The following is a 23,903-nucleotide window of genomic DNA, read 5'->3' as shown; positions in this document are numbered from 1 at the left end:
AGCCAACACATGCACGTCCATGTGTGGCCTAAGCTTCTGGCATGGATTATCACTGAAGTACCTACGTGCTCCCACTGCTACACACAGTGATTTAGGTACATGTGGCTCATTTACAGAAAACAACATTGCTGTTCCTGAAAATGTTAATTAAACTTAGACAACAATTTTCAAGGCATATGCTATATGCTAAGTACTGAGAACTTTTCTAGCCATTGGGAGAATCAAAATTAATAAAATAAATTTCTTTCCATTAGGTGGGGCACAGTGAACTATGGGAAAAAGAAACATATCTATAATTATAATGAAATGTTATAAATACTACAGTAGAGGTATGTGCAAGATGGTTTGGGAAGAAAAATAAGAAAGTTCATATTCTGGAGTGGTCTTGGAAGGTGTCAGTAAAGTTTTCACAGAAATGGCTTCTGAGATGAAAATCAAAGAAAGAGGAAAAGAAGGGGAGAAAAATCACATTTCAGATACAGAAAACAGTACATGCCAAAGTCTCAATGTCTTATTAACGGAAAAGTCAGGGTTGCCAGGAATGCTTTCCTAACTCAATGCTCAATAATTGTAAAAAGTAAAGGTCACCTGTCCACTGGCTCTGCTTGATCTCAAATCACTTTGGATGCTTTTGTTTGTTCATTTTCAAGACTATATAGTATGCCATTAAGGAATATGACACAATTTCTATCCATTTCATTTTTCAAAGACATTTACACCGTTTCCAGTTTGGGGCTGGTGTGGATAGTGCTCCAGTGAACGCTCTTGCCTGCGTCTCTCGCGTGTGCGTGCATTTCTATGGGCGTTTCCCTAGAGATAAAGCTGCTGACTGAGGCTTGCAAAGCTTCAAGTTTAGTAGAAAATGACACACTTTTCCAAAGCAGCTGTTCCAATGAACACTCCCACCAGTGTATGGGAGTTTGCATAGCCCCACATCCTCACCAAACGGTATATCACTGTGGGCTTTTTCTTTTTAATTATACAAAAACTAGTCATCTGGGCCGCGCCCGTGGCGCACTCGGTAGAGTGCTGCGCTGGGAGCGCAGCAACGCTCCCAACGCGGGTTCGGATCCTATATAGGAATGACCGGTGCACTCACTGGCTGAGTGCCGGTCACGGAAAAAAAAAAAAAAAAAAACTAGTCATCTGTAGTAGGCTGCTGTAATTTTAATTTGCATTTTTGTGATTATGAGTTAGATTGAATACCTTTTCAGGTGTTTTTAGCCACTGGGATGTCCTCTTTTGTCTGGTATCTATTCAAGTCTCTTGTGCGTTTTTCCGTTAACTATTTATCTCTTCCTTATTGATTGGCAAGGCATCTGTATACATTTTAATCACAGGCCCTTTGCAAATATCTTCTACTCTACAGCTTGCCTTACACTCTCTTAATAATGACTTTTTCTTTTCTTTAAACAGAGTTCTTAATTTTAACATAGTCTAATTCAGGTATATTTCATGACTGGTGCTTTTATTTGGTTTTTCTTTCTCTGTGTTCTCCTTAAGATCTCTACTCCAAAGTAATAAAGATTTTCTCTTATATTACCTTCCAATAACTCCATTGTTTTACCTTTCATGTTTGGATCTATAATAATCCACCTAGAATTTCCTGTCACCTCTCCCCATGCTCTGCAGCACCACGGGTCATACATCAAATGTTCATGTGTCCTTCTCCAAATTTTCTATTCTGTGCCATTGGTCTGTTTTTCAGTCTTTGCACCAATATCACACTACCTGAATTATTGTACCTTGGTGATAAGTCTTGATAAACAGATGACAAGTCCTCTTTCCTTGATTGCTTGCAAGTCCTTCAAGAGTGGCCAGGTTCTTCTGTCTTTTGCATCACCAGTGACTTCTAGAATCAGCTCATCCATCCCACATACATGCACACATGCTCCTGGGATTTTTATTCAGATTGCTTTGGATCCATAGATCAATTTGGGAAAAGAATAAACTTATTTAAAATATTAAGTCTTCCATTTATATAGGTCTTTAATGTCTCTCAATAATATTATAATTTACATAAATGTCTTGCACGTGTTTATTAGGTTTATTCCTAAATATATAACACTGTTGATGCTGTAGTAAAAGATGTTTTTTAAACATTTCATTTCCTAATTGTTACTAATATACAGAAATACAATTAGCGTTACAGAAACCTTACTAAACTCACTAATAATAAATAATAATAATGACCTATAATAATTTAATATTGTAATATAATAATTATAATAATGTTATAATAATAATTTATTATTTTGGATTTTTTATGTTCACAATCACATCATTCATAACTAATGAAGTTTTATTTCTTCTCTTTCAATATTTATACCATTGATTTTCCTTCCTTGCTTAACTTCATTGGCTAAGTCCCCCAGTACAATGTTGACTACGTCTAATAATAAAAACTCACAACATATAATATACTTTATTGTGAATTTTTGAAGGCTTTCCCTTCAAAAGGAAAAGGCTTTTCCCTATTAGACGTAGTCTAATAATTAATAATAAACATTGTCCTGTTCCTAATCTAGAAGGGAAAGCCTTCAAAAATTCACAATAAAGTATATTATATATTGTCAGTTTTTATAGATACCCCTGATAACCCAGTAAGTTCCCTTCTATTTTCAGTTTGCATGGTTATTTAATAAAGTCAGGATCTGGAAGTTCTGCCTCTGGAACCCCTCTCATAAGCAAAGTTAAACACAAGTGACAAACTGGGAGAAAATATTTGTGAGTTATAGAACAAAGGGCTGACCTCCCTAAAGAATTCTGGTCACATTGCCAGATTCTGTTTTCTCACACATAGATGCAAGCGCTGTGCTCCAGACCACTACTGTCAGGAATGAAAGCTTCACCAGCCCAAGAGCATAAATAGTTTTTATAAAGCTAAATGTGCTCCTTTGAAAGGATTGGCTTTTCTTCTGTGGGTATGTTCTTCCTAATTTTTAACAAGTACTATTTTTCTAATAAATCAAATGTTAAAATATATGGTAAGTTTGGGTTTTTTAAACATCCTTATTTGACAGACTAAAATTTTATCAGCTTTTTACAGGTTCCTCTAAATTAATTCATTGATTTCATTGGTCTGAGAAATGCAAAAACCAGGAAACCTCTGACCCAATGCATTTCAGGAATATTCAGGGTAAGAAAAAGGAACTGCTGTATTAAGGAGATAAAGAGGGGACAGGACCCTTTAGAACATATGTAGGAGGAAGTAAACCAGGGCAGTGAGACATCAAAAAGCCAAGTGGAAAAATTTTTAAACCTGGTGACCATGGCTGGACATGTCAATGGTGCAGCAAACCAAGTAAAATGAGGACTATGTAATACCTATGGGATTTAGTAACAGAGGATATTTGTGACTCCAGAGAGAATTTCAGTAGAGCAGCAAGGTCCTGACGAAGCTGTGGATGGGAGGATTGTAGGTGGTAAGGAACTGGAGACATTGCCTTGCACGAATCTTTTTTTTTTTTTTTTTTAAATTTTATTTTGTCGATAAACTCTGTGGCTGATTATTGCTCCCCATCACCAAAACCTCCCTCCCCCCCCTCCCCCCCAACAATTTCCTTTCTGTTTGCTTGTCGTATCAACTTCAAGTAATTGTGGTTGTTAGATTTTCTTCCCCGCCCCCCGGTTTTCTGTGTGTGTGTGTGTGTCTGTGTGTGAATTTATATATTAATTTTTAGCTCCCACCAATAAGTGAGAACATGTGGTATTTCTCTTTCTGTGCCTGACTTGTTTCACTTAATATAATTCTCTTGAGGTCCATCCATGTTGTTGCAAATGGCAGTATTTCATTTGTTTTTATAGCTGAGTAGTATTCCATTGTGTAGATGTACCACATTTTCCGTATCCACTCATCTGATGATGGACATTTGGGCTGGTTCCAACTCTTGGCTATTGTAAAGAGTGCTGCTATGAACATTGGGGAACAGGTATACCTTCGACTTGATGATTTCCATTCCTCTGGGTATATTCCCAACAGTGGGATAGCTGGGTCGTATGGTAGATCTATCTGCAATTGTTTGAGGAACCTCCATACCATTTTCCATAGAGGCTGCACCATTTTGCAGTCCCACCAACAATGGATGAGAGTTCCTTTTTCTCCGCAACCTCGCCAGCATTTATCGTTCAGAGTCTTTTGGATTTTAGCCATCCTAACTGGGGTTAGATGGTATCTCAGTGTGGTTTTGATTTGCATTTCTCGGATGCTGAGTGATATTGAGCATTTTTTCATATGTCTGTGGGCCATTTGTATATCTTCCTTAGAGAAATGCCTACTTAGCTCTTTTGCCCATTTTTTAATTGGGTTGCTTGTTTTCTTCTTGTAAAGTTGTTTGAGTTCCTTATATATTCTGGATATTAATCCTTTGTCAGATGTATATTTTGCAAATACTTTCTCCCACTCTGTTGGTTGTCTTTTAACTCTGTTAATTGTTTCTTTTGCTGTGCAGAAGCTTTTCAGTTTGATATAATCCCATTTGTTTATTTTTCCTTTAGTTGCCCGTGCTTTTGGGGTCGTATTCATGAAGTCTGTGCCCAGTCCTATTTCCTGAAGTGTTTCTCCTAAGTTTTCTTTAAGAAGTTTTATTGTTTCAGGGTGTATATTTAAATCCTTAATCCATTTTCTCCTATGTTTTCTTTAAGAAGTTTTATTGTTTCAGGGTGTATATTTAAATCCTTAATCCATTTTGAGTTGATTTTAGTATACGGTGAGAGGTATGGATCTAGTTTCATTCCCCTGCATATGGATATCCAGTTATCCCAGCACCATTTGCTGAAGAGGCAGTCCCTTCCCCAGTGAATAGGCTTGGTGCCTTTGTCAAATATCAGATGGCAGTAAGTGTGTGGGTTAATTTCTGGATTCTCTATTCTATTCCATTGATCCATGTGTCTCTTTTTATGACAGAACCATGCTGTTTTGGTTATTATAACCTTGTAATATAGTTTAAAGTCAGGTTGTCTTTGTGTTATGCGTCCAGCCTTATTTTTTTTGCTCAGCATTGCTTTGGCTATGCGTGGTCTTTTATTGTTCCATATAAATGACTGGATAGTTATTTCCATTTCTGAGAAAAATGTCTTTGGAATTTTGATGGGGATTGCATTGAATTTGTATATCACTTTGGGTAGTATGGACATTTTCACTATGTTGATTCTTCCAATCCAAGAGCATGGGATATCTTTCCATCTTCTTGTATCCTCTCTAATTTCTCTCAGCAGTGGTTTGTAGTTCTCATTATAGAGATTTTTCACCTCCTTGGTTAACTCAATTCCTAAGTATTTTATTTTTTTGGTGGCTATTGTAAATGGGCAGGCTTTCTTGATTTCTCGTTCTGCATGTTCAGTATTGGAGAAAAGAAATGCTACTGATTTTTGTGTTTTGATTTTGTATCCTGCTACTGTGCTGAAATCATTTATCAATTCCAAGAGTTTTTTTGTACAGGTTTTAGGCTGTTCGATATATAGGATCATGTCATCTGCAAACAGGGACAGTTTGACTTCATCTTTTCCAATCTGGATGCCCTTTATTTCCTTCTCTTCTCTGATTGCTCTGGCTAGTACTTCCAACACTATGTTGAATAGGAGTGGTGAGAGTGGGCATCCTTGTCTAATTCCTGTTCTTAAAGGAAAAGCTTTCAGCTTTTGCCCATTCAGGATGATATTGGCAGTGGTTTTGGCATATATGGCTTTAATTATGTTGAGATACTTTCCCTCTATACCTAACTTATAGAGGGTCTTTGTCATGAATGAGTGCTGAACTTTATCAAATGCTTTTTCAGCATCTATAGAGATGATCATATGGTCCTTGTGTTTGAGTTTATTAATATGGTGTATCACATTTATTGATTTGCGTATGTTGAACCAACCTTGCATCCCTGGGATGAATCCCACTTGATCGTGATGAATAATTTTTCGTATGTGTTGCTGTATTCTGTTTGCTAGTATTTTAGTGAGGATTTTTGCATCTATATTCATCAAGGATATCGGCCTGTAGTTTTCTTTTTTGGTTATATCTTTACCTGGTTTTGGTATCAGGATGATGTTTGCTTCATAGAATGAGTTTGGGAGATTTGCGTCCGTTTCAATCTTTTGGAAGAGTTTGTAAAGAATCGGTGTCAATTCCTGTTTGAATGTTTGGTAAAATTCTGCTGTGAATCCATCTGGTCCTGGGCTTTTCTTTGTTGGGAGCCTTCTGATAACAGCTTCAATCTCCTTTATTGTTATTGGTCTGTTCAAATTTTCTACGTCTTCACGGTTCAGTTTTGGGAGCTTGTGTGTGTCCAGAAATTTATCCATTTCCTCCAGATTTTCAAATTTGTTGGCGTATAGTTGTTTATAGTAGTCTCGAATGATTCCTTGTATTTCAGATGAATCAGTTGTAATATCGCCTTTTTCATTTCTAATTTTTGTTATTTGAGTCTTCTCTCTTCTTTTTTTTTGTTAGCCATGCTAATGGTTTGTCCATTTTATTTATCTGTTCAAAAAACCAACTTTTTGAAAAAAAACCGATTCGTTGATTTTTTGAATTGTTTTTTGGTTTTCAATTTCATTCAGTTATGCTCTGATCTTAATGATTTCTTTCCGTCTGCTAACTTTAGGTTTGGATTGTTCTTGTTTTTCTAGTTCTTTAAGGTGAAGTGTTAGGTTGTTCACTTGCCATCTTTCCATTCTTCTGAAGTGAGCGTTTAATGCAATAAATTTCCCCCTCAATACTGCTTTTGCAGTATCCCACAGGTTTTGGTATGATGTATCATTGTTTTCATTAGTTTCAATAAATTTTTTGATTTCCTGCTTGATTTCTTCTTGGACCCATATGTCATTAAGTAGAATGCTGTTTAAATACCATGTGTTTGTATAGTTTCCAGAGTTACAGTTATTATTAATTTCTAGTTTTAATCCATTGTGGTCTGAGAAGATACATGGGATAATTCCAATTTTTTTGAATTTATTGAGACTTGATTTGTGACCTAATATGTGATCTATCCTGGAGAATGATCCATGTGCTGATGAGAAGAATGAATATTCTGAGGTTGTTGGCTGGAATGTTCTGTAGATGTCTGCCAATTCCAATTGGTCTAGAGTCTTGTTTAGATCTTGTGTTTCTCTACTGATTCTTTGCCTAGATGATCTGTCTAATATTGACAGTGGGGTGTTCAGGTCCCCTGCTATTATGGTATTAGTGTCTATTTCCTTCTTTAGGTCTAATAGAGTTTGTTTTATAAATCTGGCTGCTCCAACATTGGGTGCGTACATATTTATGATTGTTATGTCTTCTTGATGGATCAGTCCTTTTATCATTAAGTACTGTCCCTCATTGTCTCTTTTTATGGTTTTTAGTTTAAAGTCTATTTTGTCAGATATAAGAATAGCTACTCCAGCTCGTTTTTCTTTTCTGTTTGCATGGTAAATCTTTTTCCATCCTTTCACTCTTAGTCTGTGTGAATCTTTATGGGTGAGGTGGGTCTCTTGTAGGCAGCATATAGTTGGGTCCTCCTTTTTGATCCAGTCAGCCAGTCTGTGTCTTTTGATTGGGGAATTTAAGCCTTTTACATTAAGAGCTGTTATTGAAAGGTGTTGATTTATTCCTAGCATTTTATTGGTTGTTTGGTTGTCTTAGGTGTCTTTTGTTCCTTACTTTCTGATTTACTATTTGGTTTCTATGTTTCTTGGTTCCTTAGATTGTAGATAGCGTTTTTGTTTGCTTGTTTTCTCTTCATGAATGCCATTTTTATTATACTAGTGGGTATTGATTTTTCTTGGGTTTTTATGGCAGTGGTAGTTATTTTTCAGGAACCAAACCCAGTACTCCCTTGAGGATTTCTTGTAAGGGTGGTCGTGTGGTGGTGAATCCCCGCAGTTTTTGTTTGTCTGAGAAATATACTATTTGCCCTTCATTTCAGAAGGATAGCCTTGCAGGGTAGAGTATTCTTGGCTGGCAATCTTTGTCTTTTAGTATTTTGAAAATATCATCCCATTCCTTTCTAGCTTTTAGGGTTTGTGATGAAAAGTCTGATGTTAGCCTGATTGGGGCTCCCTTATAGGTGATTTGATGCTTCTCTCTTGCAGCTTTTAAGATTCTCTCTTTGTCTGTGAGTTTTGCCAATTTGACTATGACATGTCTTGGAGAAGGCCTTTTTGGGTTGAATACATTTGGAGATCGCTGAGCTTCCTGGATCTGAAGATCTGTGACTTTTCCTATACCTGGGAAGTTTTCTGCCACTATTTTGTTGAATATGTTTTCAATGGAATCTCCATTTTCCTCCCCTTCTGCAATACCCATGACTCGGATATTTGAGCGCTTAAGGTTGTCTGATATCTCTCTCAGATTTTCTTCAATGTCCTTGATTCTTTTTTCTTTCTTTTTGTCTGCTTGTGTTATTTCAAACAGCCCGTCTTCAAGTTCAGAGGTTCTCTCTTCAACTTCGACAAGCCTGCTGGTTAAACTCTCCGTTGTGTTTTTTATTTCGCTGAATAACTTCTTCAGTTCAGCAAGTTCTGCTACATTTTTTTCAGGACATTGATTTCCTTGTACATTTCCTCTTTCAGAACCTGTATACTCTTCCTCATTTCATCATGATGTCTAGCTGAGTTTTCTTGTATCTCATTCAGTTTCCTTAGAATTATCACTCGAAATTCCTTGTCAGTCATTTCAAGGGCTTCTTGTTCTATAGGATCTAGAGTTTGAGATTTATTAACTTTTGGTGGTGTACTTTCTTGCTTTTTTGTATTTCTGGTATCTTTTTTTTGATGTTTATTCATTGTGGCAGGGGGTTTCACAGTCCACCGGTTTGAGACTAATGACTAACTAGGATGTTGCTGTGGTTACCAATTTAATATGGCTACCTCCGTGGCTGCTCAGTTGACCTCTAGTGCCTTGTGTGTGTGGTTGCCTCGGGTCTTGGGCTTCTCCGGGGAGCCACCTTTCTGGTCAGCTTGGACTCTGCTGGGCTGGTGGATCACGTACCACAGGGTGTGTGATCGCTGTTGAGCTTTCACTTCCTGTGCAGGACTTCTCCCTGTTCCTGTGCTCTGGCCCAGGCTGTTGGATTGTGCAGTGGCGACCCCACAGGGTGTGTGGTTTCTGTCGAGTCTCCACCTCCCTGGCCGCACGTCTGCCCACTCTGTGCGCACTGTTGCACAAATCTTTTGAGAAATGTAATTATGTAGGGGAGAACAATGTGTCTCGGTTCTAGAGGCGTGTGAATATAACAGGACTTGGGTAGGTAGATTGGTTGATTTGTTTGTTTTGAAGTTGGGAGCTGATTGAATAATATTAATGTTTAAAAAAAAAAGAAACAGTGGAGAGACAGAGATATTGAAAATATAGGAAAGAAAGGAAATATTGGAGAGAAAGTCTGAGAAAGTGCGGTGAGGTGGACTATGGAACACAGATGGAAGGCTTTGCCCCAGGCAAGAAGGCAGACCTCCATCCTTTGTGTATCATAAGAGAAGCATCCAGGCCTCAGCCCAGGACCGTGCAGTTTCTAGGAGGCTCAGCAGGAGTCTATGTGAACAGTACCCCATCTGCATGCAATGTACATCCTGCCCAGACATGTAGATCAGTCTTGGATGCAGGTAAATTTTTAAGCTGATGGAACTAGAATTTGGGAGAATCCCCACTAAGAGGAAGAATAGCCAGTGAAAGTCCCTTGAGACAGAGTAGTCAACAAATCAGAGAGGAATTAGGAGAGAGAGGTGAAAGGATGTAAGTGTCATGTTCTCTCCTCCGCACGCTTCCCATGCCCAGTTTCCATCAGGCTTCATCCGGTCTGTCCCCTTTCATAGTCATCCTCCCATGTTCTTCCTCCCTTCAGCCCCACACTGTCCATTCTCTGCGTTCACTGTTCTCAGGCAGGTGTCAGGAAGAAAGTCGTCTTTCAAATCAATGCAGAACAAGATGGGTATTTAAACACTGAAAGACAAGATTTTAACCTAAAAAAAATACATTCCTAATGGCGAAATTTAGGCAGTTTACTGGTCAGGAAGAAATCTGGGGAAGAGAACTCTTCTTTGTTCCCTTAAATCCCCTAGAAGAGCATTCAGTTTGAGACCCACATACAGGCACCCAGGCAACGAGGATGTGGGGCTGAAATCCATCCCTGGTGAGAATAATGAGAACAATGTGAAATTCCCTTTTTTTCCCAATTTAAATTAAAATGAAATGTGCCTACACTCTGTTCCACAAAGTTAGGCATCATTTTCCCAAATCTGTCTGTTCAAACATTGGGCAATCATCTGAAGAGAGACAGAGTCATAGTTTCAGCACAAAGTCTATGAGTTAGGTCCTGAGGTACTCTCACCAGCATGAGGTGGTTGATTTATGTCAGAAGAACATGACAGAAAACAGGGGCTTAGAGGGATTCAGTTAAGGCAGGAATCTGTGAAATGGGAAGGAGGTATGGTAATTACATGAATGAAACTAGATCAGAATCCTGCATGTGATCCTGATGTGGCCAAGAAATACCATTAGGGCAGGGAGGATCACACAGTAGCATAATAGCATAAAATTGCCAAGTTTGAAAAAAAATAATAACCCATAGGCCAGTTTCTCTTTATCCATATTAACATAAAAGCCTTTTAAGACAGACTTTCATAGTTTCCTTCAAACAGACAATAAATCATCTACCCTGCAAAGGTGGGCATTTAGTGAAGCTCTGACTCTCCCTGAAGTAGGGGGCTCCCAGCAGGTGGGCTTAGATGGAGCTGGATTCACCTTTGCTTGTTGGAGCTGCCCAGGGTGGTGTTACTGCTCCCCTCAGAGACCCCAGTCCCTTGTTGACTAACAGCAGAGCTCAGCACAAAGTAGGCACTCAGTGAACACTTTCCGGATGATAAATCAATGTTTCTTCTGGTGCTGCAGTTAGTTGACTTTTTAGAGTAAATGGCAGAGGCTTCATCTGTGATTTCTACAGTCACTCTGCAGTTCATTGCCTTCCAGGTGACAATGCTCACTCCAGGAAATGTCCTCCTTGGCCAGTATCCTCTGTGCTCCCCCATCAGGCCATGGAGCCATCACATATTGCACTATCCTTAAAAATGTCTTTAGGAAAATGCCACTCTGGGGTGGAAAATGGGGAATTATGAGAAACGCAACTGGCAGATTCTAATCATTAACAGTCAGTCTTTCCCTCCCCTTCTTTTGCTCATACTTGATAGATGAGGCTCAGTTTTTTCCTAGGAAAAAGGAAATCATCTTGATCCTCTTCTTTGTGACAGTTGAGTCTTGTCTGCCTCTAGATACGTCTGCATCTGCGAGATGGGTACTTGGTTGGGTCCAGTCCTCATAGATCTCATGATAAACCCCAGAGAAACACAACACACCACCTTCAAAACATCTACTCACACAGCCTTAGCCTTGAATATTTCAAAATTCTCTTTAATCAAATGCTTAATCACCTCTTGTAAACATTAAGAAATTATTATTATTAGGAGCATGTAAGGACATTTTTGTTGTTTATCACTTACAACCCTCCTTCAGCTTTCAAAAGAAATTTGAAGCAGCTCAACAATAAAAATCATGTATGTCATATGACTTTTAAAATAGGTTAAGATGAAGAAGTAGGGGCAGCTTTTATTATAGTCCCTTTCATTTCTTTCATAGAAGTCACATAAAAAACTTGAAATGCTAGGGCTCAGAAAGCTAGCATTCTACACAGAGCTTCCATCTTAAAGTCCTATCTTTTCCCCTTGGGTTAAAATTGTTCATATGCCAACATTAACCCAAGGTCTACCATGGGTCACACACTCTCAGAGCTTCTCAAGCATTAGCTTGTCTAATCCCCAAAACACACCCGTAAGGGGATACTATCATTAATTTTACTTTAAATATGAGGCAATTATGGTTGAAAGAGGTTTAGGAGTTTGTCTGAGATCACACAGCTGGTGAGTGGTGAAATCTAATCGAGGTTTGATGCCCTCCAGAGTGCAGCATCACTAATGAATATTTTTTAATAGTGTGTTGCATGTCATTAGTGGATCATGAAATCAACTTAGTGGCTTATGATCCCTTTTCAAGTGAATAAGATAGAATAGCAATGAGCAGCCCCATCCCACACAGTAGAAGGTAAGTAATGCCTCAAGAAATTTTGCTTTCATTGTGTGGATGTGTGTGTAGATACGGGTGCATGTTGGTGTGTGGGTGTGTGGGCATGTACAGGGGTGAGTGTAGGGGTGTGTGGGGAGTGTAGGTGTGAGTGGGTGTTTAAGGGGCATGTGGATGTGTGTGTGTGCTGAATTGTAACACAAAATTTATTTCTAACTGCAAGTTACTGCCTTAAAAAATTTCAGAGCCACACTAAGATATATTGACTCTCAACTCATTCATGTTCCAAACACAAGAGGACTACTAGCTTTTATAAATCTGCCTTCTACAGAAATCTTTACAAGCAAGAAGTTAAGAGATTTAAAAGCCTATGACTCAATTTGCCTCTCTCCATGTGAATAGGCTTAACAAGCCAACACCTAAAGCCATGCAGCAGAGAAGTCTTTCTAAAATAGTCACAGACTTGACTGGTCTCAAACTTAGTTGCTGACAATAGATAATTCATCCACCTGCAGCAACAGCAGAGAAAATAATTTTTGCTTTTTTGTGAGGACAAAAAAACAGTGGGTGAAAAAGCATCCAATGGCCATGCTGTGGGTTTTCCTCCTCACTTAGGGAAGGCTTAGCAGAGCAGCAGCAGCCTCAAAGAGCTGCAGCATTACATCCTGCTGCCCCACCACAGGGCCACCTGCTCTGCTTTTATGCACACCTACTGGATCTCCGGTCATCGGGACTAAATGACTAAAGCTCAAATAATCCACTCACCCTCTCTAATGATATCACTAAAAGCTTAATATGCACTTGTAATTCAGACAGAGCTTTAGTGCTTAAACTCACATCCTGCCCTTTAACCAAGGGAATCTTTGCCAAGCAACGAGGACCAGCAGGTCTCACCTACTTCATGGGTCTCCTGAGGAGTCTCGGAGGAGGATGTCTCCATACAAGGCAGCATTTGCTTGGAGGGCTCAGACCTCACAAGGCCATTTTCCTGAGAACCAGAAAAAAAACCACCACCTTTATGGTCTCAGTCATTTCCTCATCTTTATTTGGAGACAACAATACCAACCACACACAGTTGCCATTAACACATTAACATTAAATAAAGTAACTAGGAAATACACAGCTTAAAGTAGATGATGTTCCACAAAAGTTTGCTCCCTTTCCTTCTGCTGTGTTAAAAAATACTGACCCCCACATCAGCCCAAGGAAATGCCTGGTCATGATGCCAACCTTCAGTGGCTCAGCTAGAAATGCTTTGCCGATATCTCGCGTTCCCTTCAATGAGTCACAATAAAACTGTAGCCATTCCTGTATCTACGCTCTCATTAAATCAATTTCTGTGAAGTTTCAGCTTGAACTCCTTTTTGAAAAATACATGACTTCCATGATTTTACTAGCCAATTTACAAAGAACACATCCCTTTATTTTCTGGAAAGTACTCTCTCAAAAATTGAAAGGATGTCTCTCACACCTAAATTTCTGGAATTATTTTGATCATCCTATACACAGATACAGTACTTTCGTAAATGTTAATTATATTTCCTTTCTGTACTCAATTATTTAACCCAGCAGTTGTTCAACTCTCATTGGTTTTCTCTTATGTTTCCTGCATTAAAAATATTAGGTTTAATTAGACCTCATAAAGAACTTATGCTCATTGAAATGCAGGTGCCTGATTCAATTGCCATCTTTGTAACACTATTGTGCTACAGTAAGAGTGGTTCTTTGGGGTGAGAGGGATGGTTCAAATCCACCCTGTGTCACTTTCCACATAAACAACTATAGGCAAGATGATATTTTATTTCCTTAATCCCAAAACATGAAGGATAGTATCACCCATACCATAGGTTGATTGAAGGATTAACTAAGGTAACCACTGTGCAAAGTGCCTGGCACACAATAAACTCGATGAGCATTAGATATGATTGCTTAGTATTCTCTCCCCTTACGCTAATGTGGTTCTGGATTTCTCTCTCACACTTAAACTGTCTTTTTGAATATGTATTTTTATCACAGCACCTTGAATCCTTCTTATAAAAGTTAATAAGTACGTAAATCCGTCTGTTTGATCCTATCAGCTCATAGTTTTACCCTTCTGTTGCCAAGAGTGCACAGCATTTTGACTTGATACAAAAATAAGACAATCCATTTGGTTTTGTTTACTATTAACATGCTGAAGTGAATTCAAAATGAACCTTGATTTCATTCTTGGTGTAGCTGGTGGTAGGTATGGTTGTAGGTGGTTGTTTAAAATGTTATCATTAAGAATATTATCCCAAGAAGCTGTGCGCTAAGAATACACCAGTCAAACTCCACTCATGGGGTTCTCGTGAAAATTAAATGGAACAGTGTGAAAAGAGCTTGGTCATGTCAACACATTATTTCTCTCACATAAGGTTTTTGTTGCCTCTTTCACACAGATTCTGTACTGACTGAAGGCAGCATGATCTCTCCTTTGTGCCAAAAGGGATATTTTCCCTGTGGGAATCTTTCCAAGTGTTTGCCCCGAGCTTTTCACTGCGACGGCGTGGATGACTGTGGGAACGGCGCAGATGAGGACAGCTGTGGTGAGCCCCCTCTCAGCCCCACACGCGTGCCATGCTTTATGAACTCCCAAGACTGTGGGTCAGTCGGACAATGATTTTAATGAATGGAAAGAGATGATGTGGTGTTCTATAAGAAATCCCTTTGTAATGCAAATAATTACTCCCCAATTTATTTGTGACAATGACCTGAACTTTCATAAATATAGAGGTGGTTTAAATCAGAAATAGAGTATAAAATGTTATATTTTTTAAAAATTGAAATTATATATTTTTTTAAAATCTACTTGAATACTCGTGTTTTAATTTTAAGGGGCTTCCTTTAACCATTTCATTATGGCTGATAATTTGGTTCAGCTGCAAGGATATATGTAAAATGTGAATGTGCTCACCTAGACAATTAATTGATTGAAAAGACCTATATTGAGTATCCACTGTAAGCCAGGATCTTTCTCCAAATCACTGGGACACTGGGAGCTCAAGGGAGACAGGGTCTTGACCTTGTGGAGTTCACGTGGACAAAGTGGACTAAGCAGACGATAAACCTGTGTATAAATAAATTACATAATCTTAGAGAGTGATAAGTACCATGAAGAAAATAAAACAGGAGAATGAGATAAAAAGCGACCTGGAGGGAGGGATACTTTAAGGATGTAACCAGAAAACCTTTTTAAGAAGGACGACATTTGAATTGAGAACTAAATGACAAAAGAAAGACACCATGAAATTCTGGAGGAACAAAATTCAAGGCAAAGGAAACAGCAAGTGCAAAGCCCATGAGGCTGAATGAAATAAGATGATGTTTTTGAGACAGAAAAGCCTGTGTGGCATGAGCAGAGCGAACAAGGATATAAATAGAGGATGAAGCGGTAAGCAGAGGCCAGATCACAGAGAGTCTTATAGGCCAATTACATTGTATGTAACTATGATGTATATCGAAACTGTATAAATTGTCTATTCTAATCTGTCTATTTTTCTCTGGAGGAAAATGAGGACAAGAGGTTGAAATATCTCGTTAGTCACAGAGTAGGCACTAGCACTCAGATCTCCTGAATCTGAATGAATCCCGTGTGTCTTCTGCCACACAGAGCTTCCTTCCTCTCTGCAGCACGGCCCAACTAGCAACCAAAGTGGGCAGCAGAGCCCAGGAATGCCGCGCATCTGTCTCTACAGCCTGCTCTCCTGCCCCAGGTGCTCACGCATGCTTCCCTCTGATGGGAACAACCTTCCACCCACACTTTCCATGGATCCCTCCTAGTCAGCCTTTAGAACTCAGTCCAGACATCCCCTCCTTCAGGAAGGCTTCCCAGCCATGCTGAAGCCTCATGACCAGCCCAGGACGGTGCAATTCCTCTCTGATGCCGCAGCATCCTACGTGCATCAGTACAGCCGTGCTAAGTAGACCACTTCATCTTTTCACTGTGCTTCTCTTCCTAGATATGAACTCCTTGATTTGTTGTCACCAGAGCCTAGAACAGTAGAGTACACAGTAGGCACTCAATCAGTGCTCGGTTTTGGGGGTGGGTCTCTGGATGCCAATGGGCAAGTCACTCAAATTCCTGGCCTTTACTCTTTGCTGCATGGGAATCAGAGACCATGAGTGTTTATCTACCTCATGAGGATGTCCTGAACTCAAATTAAATAATGCATGTGAAATCACAATGAAATCATAGAATCATTGAGAATATTAATAAGAAATAGAAATAAGATCAAGATAACACCATGAAATCATAGAATCATTGAGAATATTAATAAGAAATAGAAATAAGTTCAAGATTGCAGGGATCAAAGGAGCCTGTGGGCAATTACTTAGCTACTTTTCAATATCTGTGACCTTCAGTATCATACATTATGATATGTATCTTATCATTTTCGTGGCTACAATAATGGTACTTTAGAATTAGTCCTCTTTTTTGTAACTAAAAAATGTAATTTTATCACAAGAAGAGTAGGAAAAAGCAAATAAGCAGATCATATTAATATATGACAAATTGAGGAAATGTTATTTTTCTCAACAGGACTTGACAGCCTTTATTAAAAAGCACTTAGTTCCTGCTTTATTAAAAAGACCAGGTGACATAAATTTTATGAGAACTCATTACATCTAATATACATCTACATATATTTATGCAGCAATATGGACATGACAAAAATAAAACAGATTATATTTTCTTCTGAGGTCTTCAAAATTAAGGCCAAACATTTTCAATGTCAGTATTAGAAATAGGTGATATTTTTCAAGGTATATATTTATGTAAAATAATTGTATATTGGCACTAAATATTTTATGATACATACATTTAAAATATTTGTAATTGTAAAAAAGGAAAACCCTACAGATGTTTGCCTAGCTTTTTCTTTCTTATTATTTATATATTTAAAATATGAATTATTCTATTATTTAAACAAACTTTTTATTTAATTTCATTATCAAATTTTTATACTTTTTTTGTAACAGGATATTTGATTTCTGGAATGACTGACACATGTTCATCACCATTTCACAGGTGACACGAGCGGATGGGCCACCATATTTGGCACCATCCACAGAAATGCTAACACTGTGGCGTTAACACAGGAGTGCTGTAAGTGATATTGGTTCAAGCTTCACTGGCAGCTTTGCAAAACACTATGATTCGTGGTGTGTGGATTTGTGTGGTAGTGTGATAAATTCCCTTCGGAATTAAATTTCAGTTCACTGTATTTCACTGGCCAACCAGTCAACTGTCTGTCTGTGGGACTGAAAAGATAAAAAGAAGAAAACCGCCATCTCCTAATTTTACGTATTAGTCTATTATTGCAAGAATACATAGGTATTGAATAATTGTGACAAATAGTAAGGTTCTTATTCCCCTTAATTATTTTCCTCAGTAAAGACATTGAGCACCCACTACTTTACAGCCCCTATGCCGGGCACTGAGAGTACAATAATGACTAAGATTTGCCCTGCCCCACAGTACCTCTCATCGTAGCAGAAGGACAGATCGTACGGAAGCAGTGATGATACCGTGTTAGTGCTCAATTGGAGGCACGATGTTTGCACAAGGGAATGAGGAAGTTTATTGGAAGAAACAATGGCTCTGCCAGAGGTTGGGGAAAGATTCCCAGAGAGAATGACATTTGATATGGACTTTGAAGTCCTTGGATGGAGGGAGGGATAAGAAGTAACAGGAGAAAGATCAGCAGACACTGGGGTAGGAAGGTGCAGAGCGCGCTCCACGAGACCTGTTCACAGCAACTCCAAGTGCATGAGCGGGAGGAGCAGGAGCTGAACCTAGAAGGCTGGAGCAGCCAGAACAGGTTTGGATGCACACTTTGGAGTCTGGCCCCTATCCTGTACATAGAATTATGTTCATGTATGAGTGTGTGTGTGTGTGTGTGTGTGTAAATAAACATTGAAATAAGCTACTAAAAGTATCTTTAGGAAGTTGAGCTAATTAGCATTTATCTATAAATAACAAAATCTTTTTCAAAACTTTATATGCTAAAAGCATCTTTTGCATTAAGTAGATACACAATAAAAGTTTGTTGGCTTTACTCATTTTTAAAATAACATTTGGATAAAAGTGATCTAAAAGAAGTAGGGCAATGGGAAAGAACTTAGAGTTATATTTAAATAAATAATAATAAAAATATAAATTCAAAAATAACTCTCAAATCTTGCTTTCTTAGCTCCATTAAAACAAATATTCATAGAGTCAGTGGAGAAATCAAAGAGTCCAGAAATATTCTCTCTCTCTCTCTCTCTCTCTCTCTCTCTCTCTCTCTCTCTCTCTCTCTCACACACACACACACACACGCACGCACGCACGCACGCACACCAGGTGATTGTCCCATGGACCTACTTGCCTGATTCCTCCATAGATTTCTCATTCTATTATATGCCATTATATTAATAATTATGTAAGTTCCTTGAGGTAAATTCTGAAGACTTTTTCTTTATTCTGAATGCTTCAGGTAGATGGATCTTTGGTTTTCCCAGCTTTATACCTTCTCTACAATTTTTACCTTCCATATCAACTTCATAGTAATGAAAAACAAAGAACCAAAGTGAAAGGATACCTGCCTGGATTGATTTTAACAAGGGGCAATGGTGGCTATGGAAGAACCTGCATCTATCTCTTCTCACAGCTCTAAGAGAAGTGTGAAAGGGGAAAGATGGAATTAGTTTTAATCAACAAGCATTTATTGAGAACTACATTCTGCTATTCAATTGAATTGACTCAATGATACTCATTAATATTTATTCAATCATACTGCTGTTTTTCATTGAGGAGAATGTAATCTTACTTCACTATGTGACTTTTTGCTATTTAATGTTTCTGTGGTTTCTTTCTACTCACCTGTTAAATGCCTCTGAAATGACTACTAGAGGCTAGAACTGAGATGATCACCACATTAATCTACATCTGATTAGGAGAGAGTTCTTATTTTATTTTACTATGGGCTGAATAAGTCCATTTAATAAGTGTAAATTTTATACATTCAATGAAAAGAGAACAAGGTCAGTCACCGTAAATTCATAATTAAAGAAACTTATTTTTTTTCTACTGAAATTGTCCTCTTTTTGTCCCTAGTTCTAAATCAGTACCCACAACGCTGTGACTGCAAAGAAACTGAATTGGAATGTTTAAACGCTGACTTAAAGTCTGTGCCAACGATTTCCAGCAATGTGACATTACTGTGAGTACAACTCAGTTCTTGATGGTATTTGTTCCTAATGTCACATGAAACCATGGAAAACTCTATAGCGCTACTTTTATATTTGCAAAATAATAGAAACTCCATTCGAAACCACCCATCATCAGGGAATTCTTTATGCTTCTTCTCCAGGGGAAAAAAATGTTTTAAAAACTGTATGTTAGATTAGCCTGGTTATCATTTAACTCAAAAATGTCTGTGGTCTGGAATTGATATTTTCAATTACTTTCTGATTTATGTAATATTACTGACATACCTGTACTAAATATTAAAAAAAAAAGAAAAAGAAAACACACTCACTTATTCTACCTCATTTTTAATGTTGATAATTTATCCAAGGCTGCAAAGATTTAAAAGATCCATGAAGCTAGCTGTGTCATGCTGTACAATCTTTTCTATGCTTTACATACATTTTGTATGAGCCTTGGGAATTTGAAGTCATGTCATCATCTGGACATGCATGAGTTGGTTAGGATCTTTGATTGTTTTTGGTTTTGTTTGTTGTGTATTGTTAATTTACCCAGAGAGTAAAAGAAAAAGTTATTACCAAAGACTTTTCTGTCCATTATAGTAACCAGCAAAACTTGTCAAATATTGGCAAACTACCTTAATTTTGCTTTATGAATTTCTCATTCTCTCATGGAAAGTTTTCAGTTATTGTCATGTTCAAATGTGTGTTAAGTACCATGGAACATCACCAAATATTCTCTTCCCAAGCACAAAAATCCATAATAAAGTCTGCTTTACATGTTATTTTAGGTCTCTTAAGAAAAACAAAATCCACAGTCTTCCAGATAAAGTTTTCATCAAATACACAGAACTTAAAAAGATGTAAGTAGTTATTAGTAGTGTACTTATGAGAAAACTCTTGTGATGTTTTAAGATGTTTTTGATCTCAAAATAAAATGAAATATAAAGTTTATTACTCATCATTAAATTAAAGTTTCTAAATGTAATTAAGATTAGAAAATAAAAAATGTAAAAGTATGTTATCTTTCCATTTTATAATGTAAATTAGCTGAACTGATTTTGTTTAAACTTTTTCAGAGTCAACTTGGAGTTGATATGAAACATCTCAGTAGGAAAATACACAGTTGCATACTTTTCCTCAAGATTATTTGGAAAATGACATTGCAGATTCAGAGGCACTAGATGTACTTTTAACTTGGAAAAAGACTGATAGCATAGACAAGAACACTCAGATCATTTAAAAAACTTGGTGATAGGATACAGATTGTCTCCCAGGATAATAGGAGCAACAGCACAAGAGTCGTGCAATCACCGACATTAGCTTATCTGAGGAAAGCAAATGTCAATAAACAGGGCACAGTCAGCAGATAGGAAATGGTGTTAGGTGAGAAAGGGGCCAATAGGCTTCCAGCATTATCCAAGAAAGAAAACTGGGATCTGGGAAATGCCATCCCTAGAGATGGTCTCTGCTGGGGGCAGAGATGGAGCATCAATCTCCACCGCAATTTTCATGAACTGTCTCTTAATTCTATGTATATCCCTTTGCTCTAATTCCCTACTTACCAAGAAATCTTATAGTGATTAATTTACTTCTGAATTTCTTCATGTTAAAGTATTTGAAAAGTTGCACTGGATAAGAAATAAGAACATTCCTATCAATGAAATGGGATGCCTCTTATTCAAATTAGTAAATTGGGAATATTCAGGTTTATATATCAGCCTTTTGTAAGTTGGGTTAACGTCTGTCAGTCCCTGTGAGCCCAGTCACCCTGAGGCACTGGAGAGGCTGCACCTGCCAAGATGACCATTAGACTAGATAAGTTTAGCAAGGTAATGCTATATGCTGTAAGGCTCCTTGTTAGTACCATCAATCTTATTGTTTTATATTTCAACATCCAGCATAAAGGAAAAAGTTTCTAGAAATGCAAAATTTGTTAAAATCCAGGAATGAAAATGATCTGAATCTTTGCTGATATTGGACAGGTATATTTGGTTTGAAACACCATCAGTGATTCCTTGTTTATGAATGTAGGCACAGACTCCCTCATATAGGAAAGGAAGTCACTAAAGGAAGTCCCCTAGATAGACCCTTGGGTGTGCATAGATACTCAATCATACCTAGTTTTACTGTCACTTCTGTAAATCCTAGCTACAGTCAGGACCTTCTGCTCCAGCCTAGAGCATAGGGACATGTTGTCATTGTCATACTGGAGTAGCTACACATTGGCTCTGGGCTTTCTGACTCCTCTAGAGAGGAAATCCCAACTATACTGCTACCAGTCTTCCCAGAAATTCTTAAAATCACAACATGTTCATTCTGTGAATCAATATCATCCTTGCACTGCCTGAATAATGCTCAAGAGAAGAAATATATAACAGCACTAGCAGAAAGGAGGGAAAAGATTTTTGTTTTAGAGTAGCTGTTTAAATGCTATCATCTAGAGTCATAGAAGTTTTAAGAATTTCTAATTTAATATTCTTATTATACATGAGGTTACTAAAGTCTGCAGTGGTTAAATTATCCATCTAAGATCTACAACTAGTTAGTGGAAGAGCCAGAATTAGAGCCCATGTCTTCTGATGCCCAAGGTAGTGCTTATTTTACCATAACCAGAAACCCAGAGATGGAAAACAATTGTTCCAGCATTTAACTTGATATCTACCTACACATACTGTCCTGCCCATGCAGAATTCCCTTCTATAACTTTTGCTCCCTAATTTGGGGATAGCAGACTTCTGGAGATGCAGAGGCATCACTAAAGGATCAAGCAGAAGAGTGAAAATTAGATTTCTCAGGCCACATCCTTCCTGGCTCACGGATCCAGAGCTTTGTTCCATGTCAATACTTCCTCTCATGACACCTGCTGGCCCTTTGAAGGGAAGAATATGGAGGCCCTTTGGTAGTTGGTAATTCAGGTCCCAAATTTTCCTAGTGAAAAAATGATAGGAATTAACCTTCAAGATCAGTTGGCAACTTCTCCAAGGAAATGTTTAATTCTATTTTGTCTGAGAGCATTTAGGCACCACATCATAACCTGCATATCACCCAACAGGGGTTCTATTGATGCAAGCTGCTATTTGATGCTTTCTAAGCAATCTGATTCTCCCAAAGATGCATAGAAAAGAAATTATGAGACCCTCATCAATAAACATTCACTGAGTGTCTAGCATATTCAAGACACAGCACAGAGGGATAAAACACAATTCCTTACATTTATATATCACTTTTTAAAGTTTATGAAGAACTCTTAACATTTCGAATTTTCATTTGGGCCTTGATCCTCAAAGTCTGTGAGGTGGGGCAGATGCCATTAGATCCCTTTCAAGTATGAGGAAACACACTGGTGGAGAAGAGGAGTTGTTTGTCCACGTCAGCTGACACATGTTAGAGGTTGGCCTCAAATCCAAACCTTCTGACTATGCTCCATCAGAAGCTTACCCACAGGGTCCTGTCTCAGAATATTGTTACCATCAATGAAACCATCCAGTTACTAAACTTTGATTTGAAAATAACTCAAGTTCTTTACAGCATCACTCAAATGCCCTAGAGCAGCTCATAAGCTCAGCAGTCCTTCCTTACATCTCCTTTCCTCCCCATCCCCTTTGCTCACACTCCTCAGCTCCTCCTGCCAGTCTTTCTCAAACTCCCAGAAAAAGTTCCCCAGCCCCAGTCCCACCTCTTGTCCCTCCTGTCCCTCTACTCATACCTTTTTCTTTCCAATTCTGCATACAACAATCCAAATAGCCAATGTGGCAAAAACCAAACCATCCCCAAGAAAGGCTGTCAGGGGAAGGAAGAAATCAGAAGGGCAGCAACCAGAACTCTTAGTCACAGAAGCAGCAGAGTAGAAGCCACGTGTTCATTCATTCTTTCAATACCTATTGATGGATACCTGCAAGGTGCCAGGCACCAAGGATACAGCAGTAAACAACACACATGAAAATCTCTCTCTTTGTGGAGCTTAAATTCCAGTGGAGGAAGATAGTCAATAAACAAAATTAAAATACATAATTTGTTAGATGACGACCACGGCTGTGGAGAAAAATAAACCAGAAAGGAGATTAGGAGGTGCTGGGGGAAAGGAATCTTCAAACAATATGCTAATAAATTTTGTCCACATTACTACTGCCCAAGGTATTCCTAAAGCTCCCTGTCATTCTCAGATTCACCGCATGAGATGATCAGGACACATCTATCTAGTCAGTCTTCTGCTTTCTCTTTGAGGTGTTCACAAGCAGCATCATAATAGTTTGTTCTGTGATCTTACCAGAACCAGCATTGAGCTCCTCTACCTTTAGCTTGTAAAACCTACTTTCTCCCTTTTTGAAAAAATCAAAACCACATTTGCCATCTTTATTGTTTATTTAGCTATTCATTCTTTCTCCAGATTCCTCAATAATTGATTATGATTTGATGTTCTCATTTTTGGTGTTTCTCAATTTCTGGGAGAAATTGTCCAAACCAGAAGGCTTGAATCATTTTGATTAACATATTCTACCATCTTGGGCTTTCACTGACCCCACCTTATAGCCCTTCAGTTTGTTCCAGTCCTGAGACCATCTTCTTTGAGAAGTCAGGAAAAAAGCAGGAGTTAAGAAATAAGCAGTTGTTTCTCTTATATTATCTCACAACATTATGAAACAGGTCC

At 38.2% G+C, this 23,903-nt stretch overlaps 1 protein-coding gene across 1 annotated transcript in view; it reads left to right on the top strand.

Annotated features, from left to right (window-relative positions):
- Positions 1-23,903, top strand: part of RXFP2 (relaxin family peptide receptor 2) — a 120,569-nt gene that overhangs the window by 68,079 nt on the left and 28,587 nt on the right. Inside the window, exons 5-8 of the mRNA XM_063101549.1 lie at positions 14,461-14,607; positions 17,091-17,168; positions 19,161-19,266; positions 20,044-20,115. Coding sequence (XP_062957619.1) covers positions 14,461-14,607; positions 17,091-17,168; positions 19,161-19,266; positions 20,044-20,115 — 403 coding nt within the window. The remainder of the gene's footprint in view (positions 1-14,460; positions 14,608-17,090; positions 17,169-19,160; positions 19,267-20,043; positions 20,116-23,903) is intronic.

Source organism: Cynocephalus volans, chromosome 7 (genome assembly GCF_027409185.1).
Source record: "Cynocephalus volans isolate mCynVol1 chromosome 7, mCynVol1.pri, whole genome shotgun sequence".
NCBI lineage: Eukaryota > Metazoa > Chordata > Mammalia > Dermoptera > Cynocephalidae > Cynocephalus > Cynocephalus volans.
Note: the sequence above shows the minus strand (reverse complement) of the source record. Positions and strands in the feature narration are given on the sequence as shown.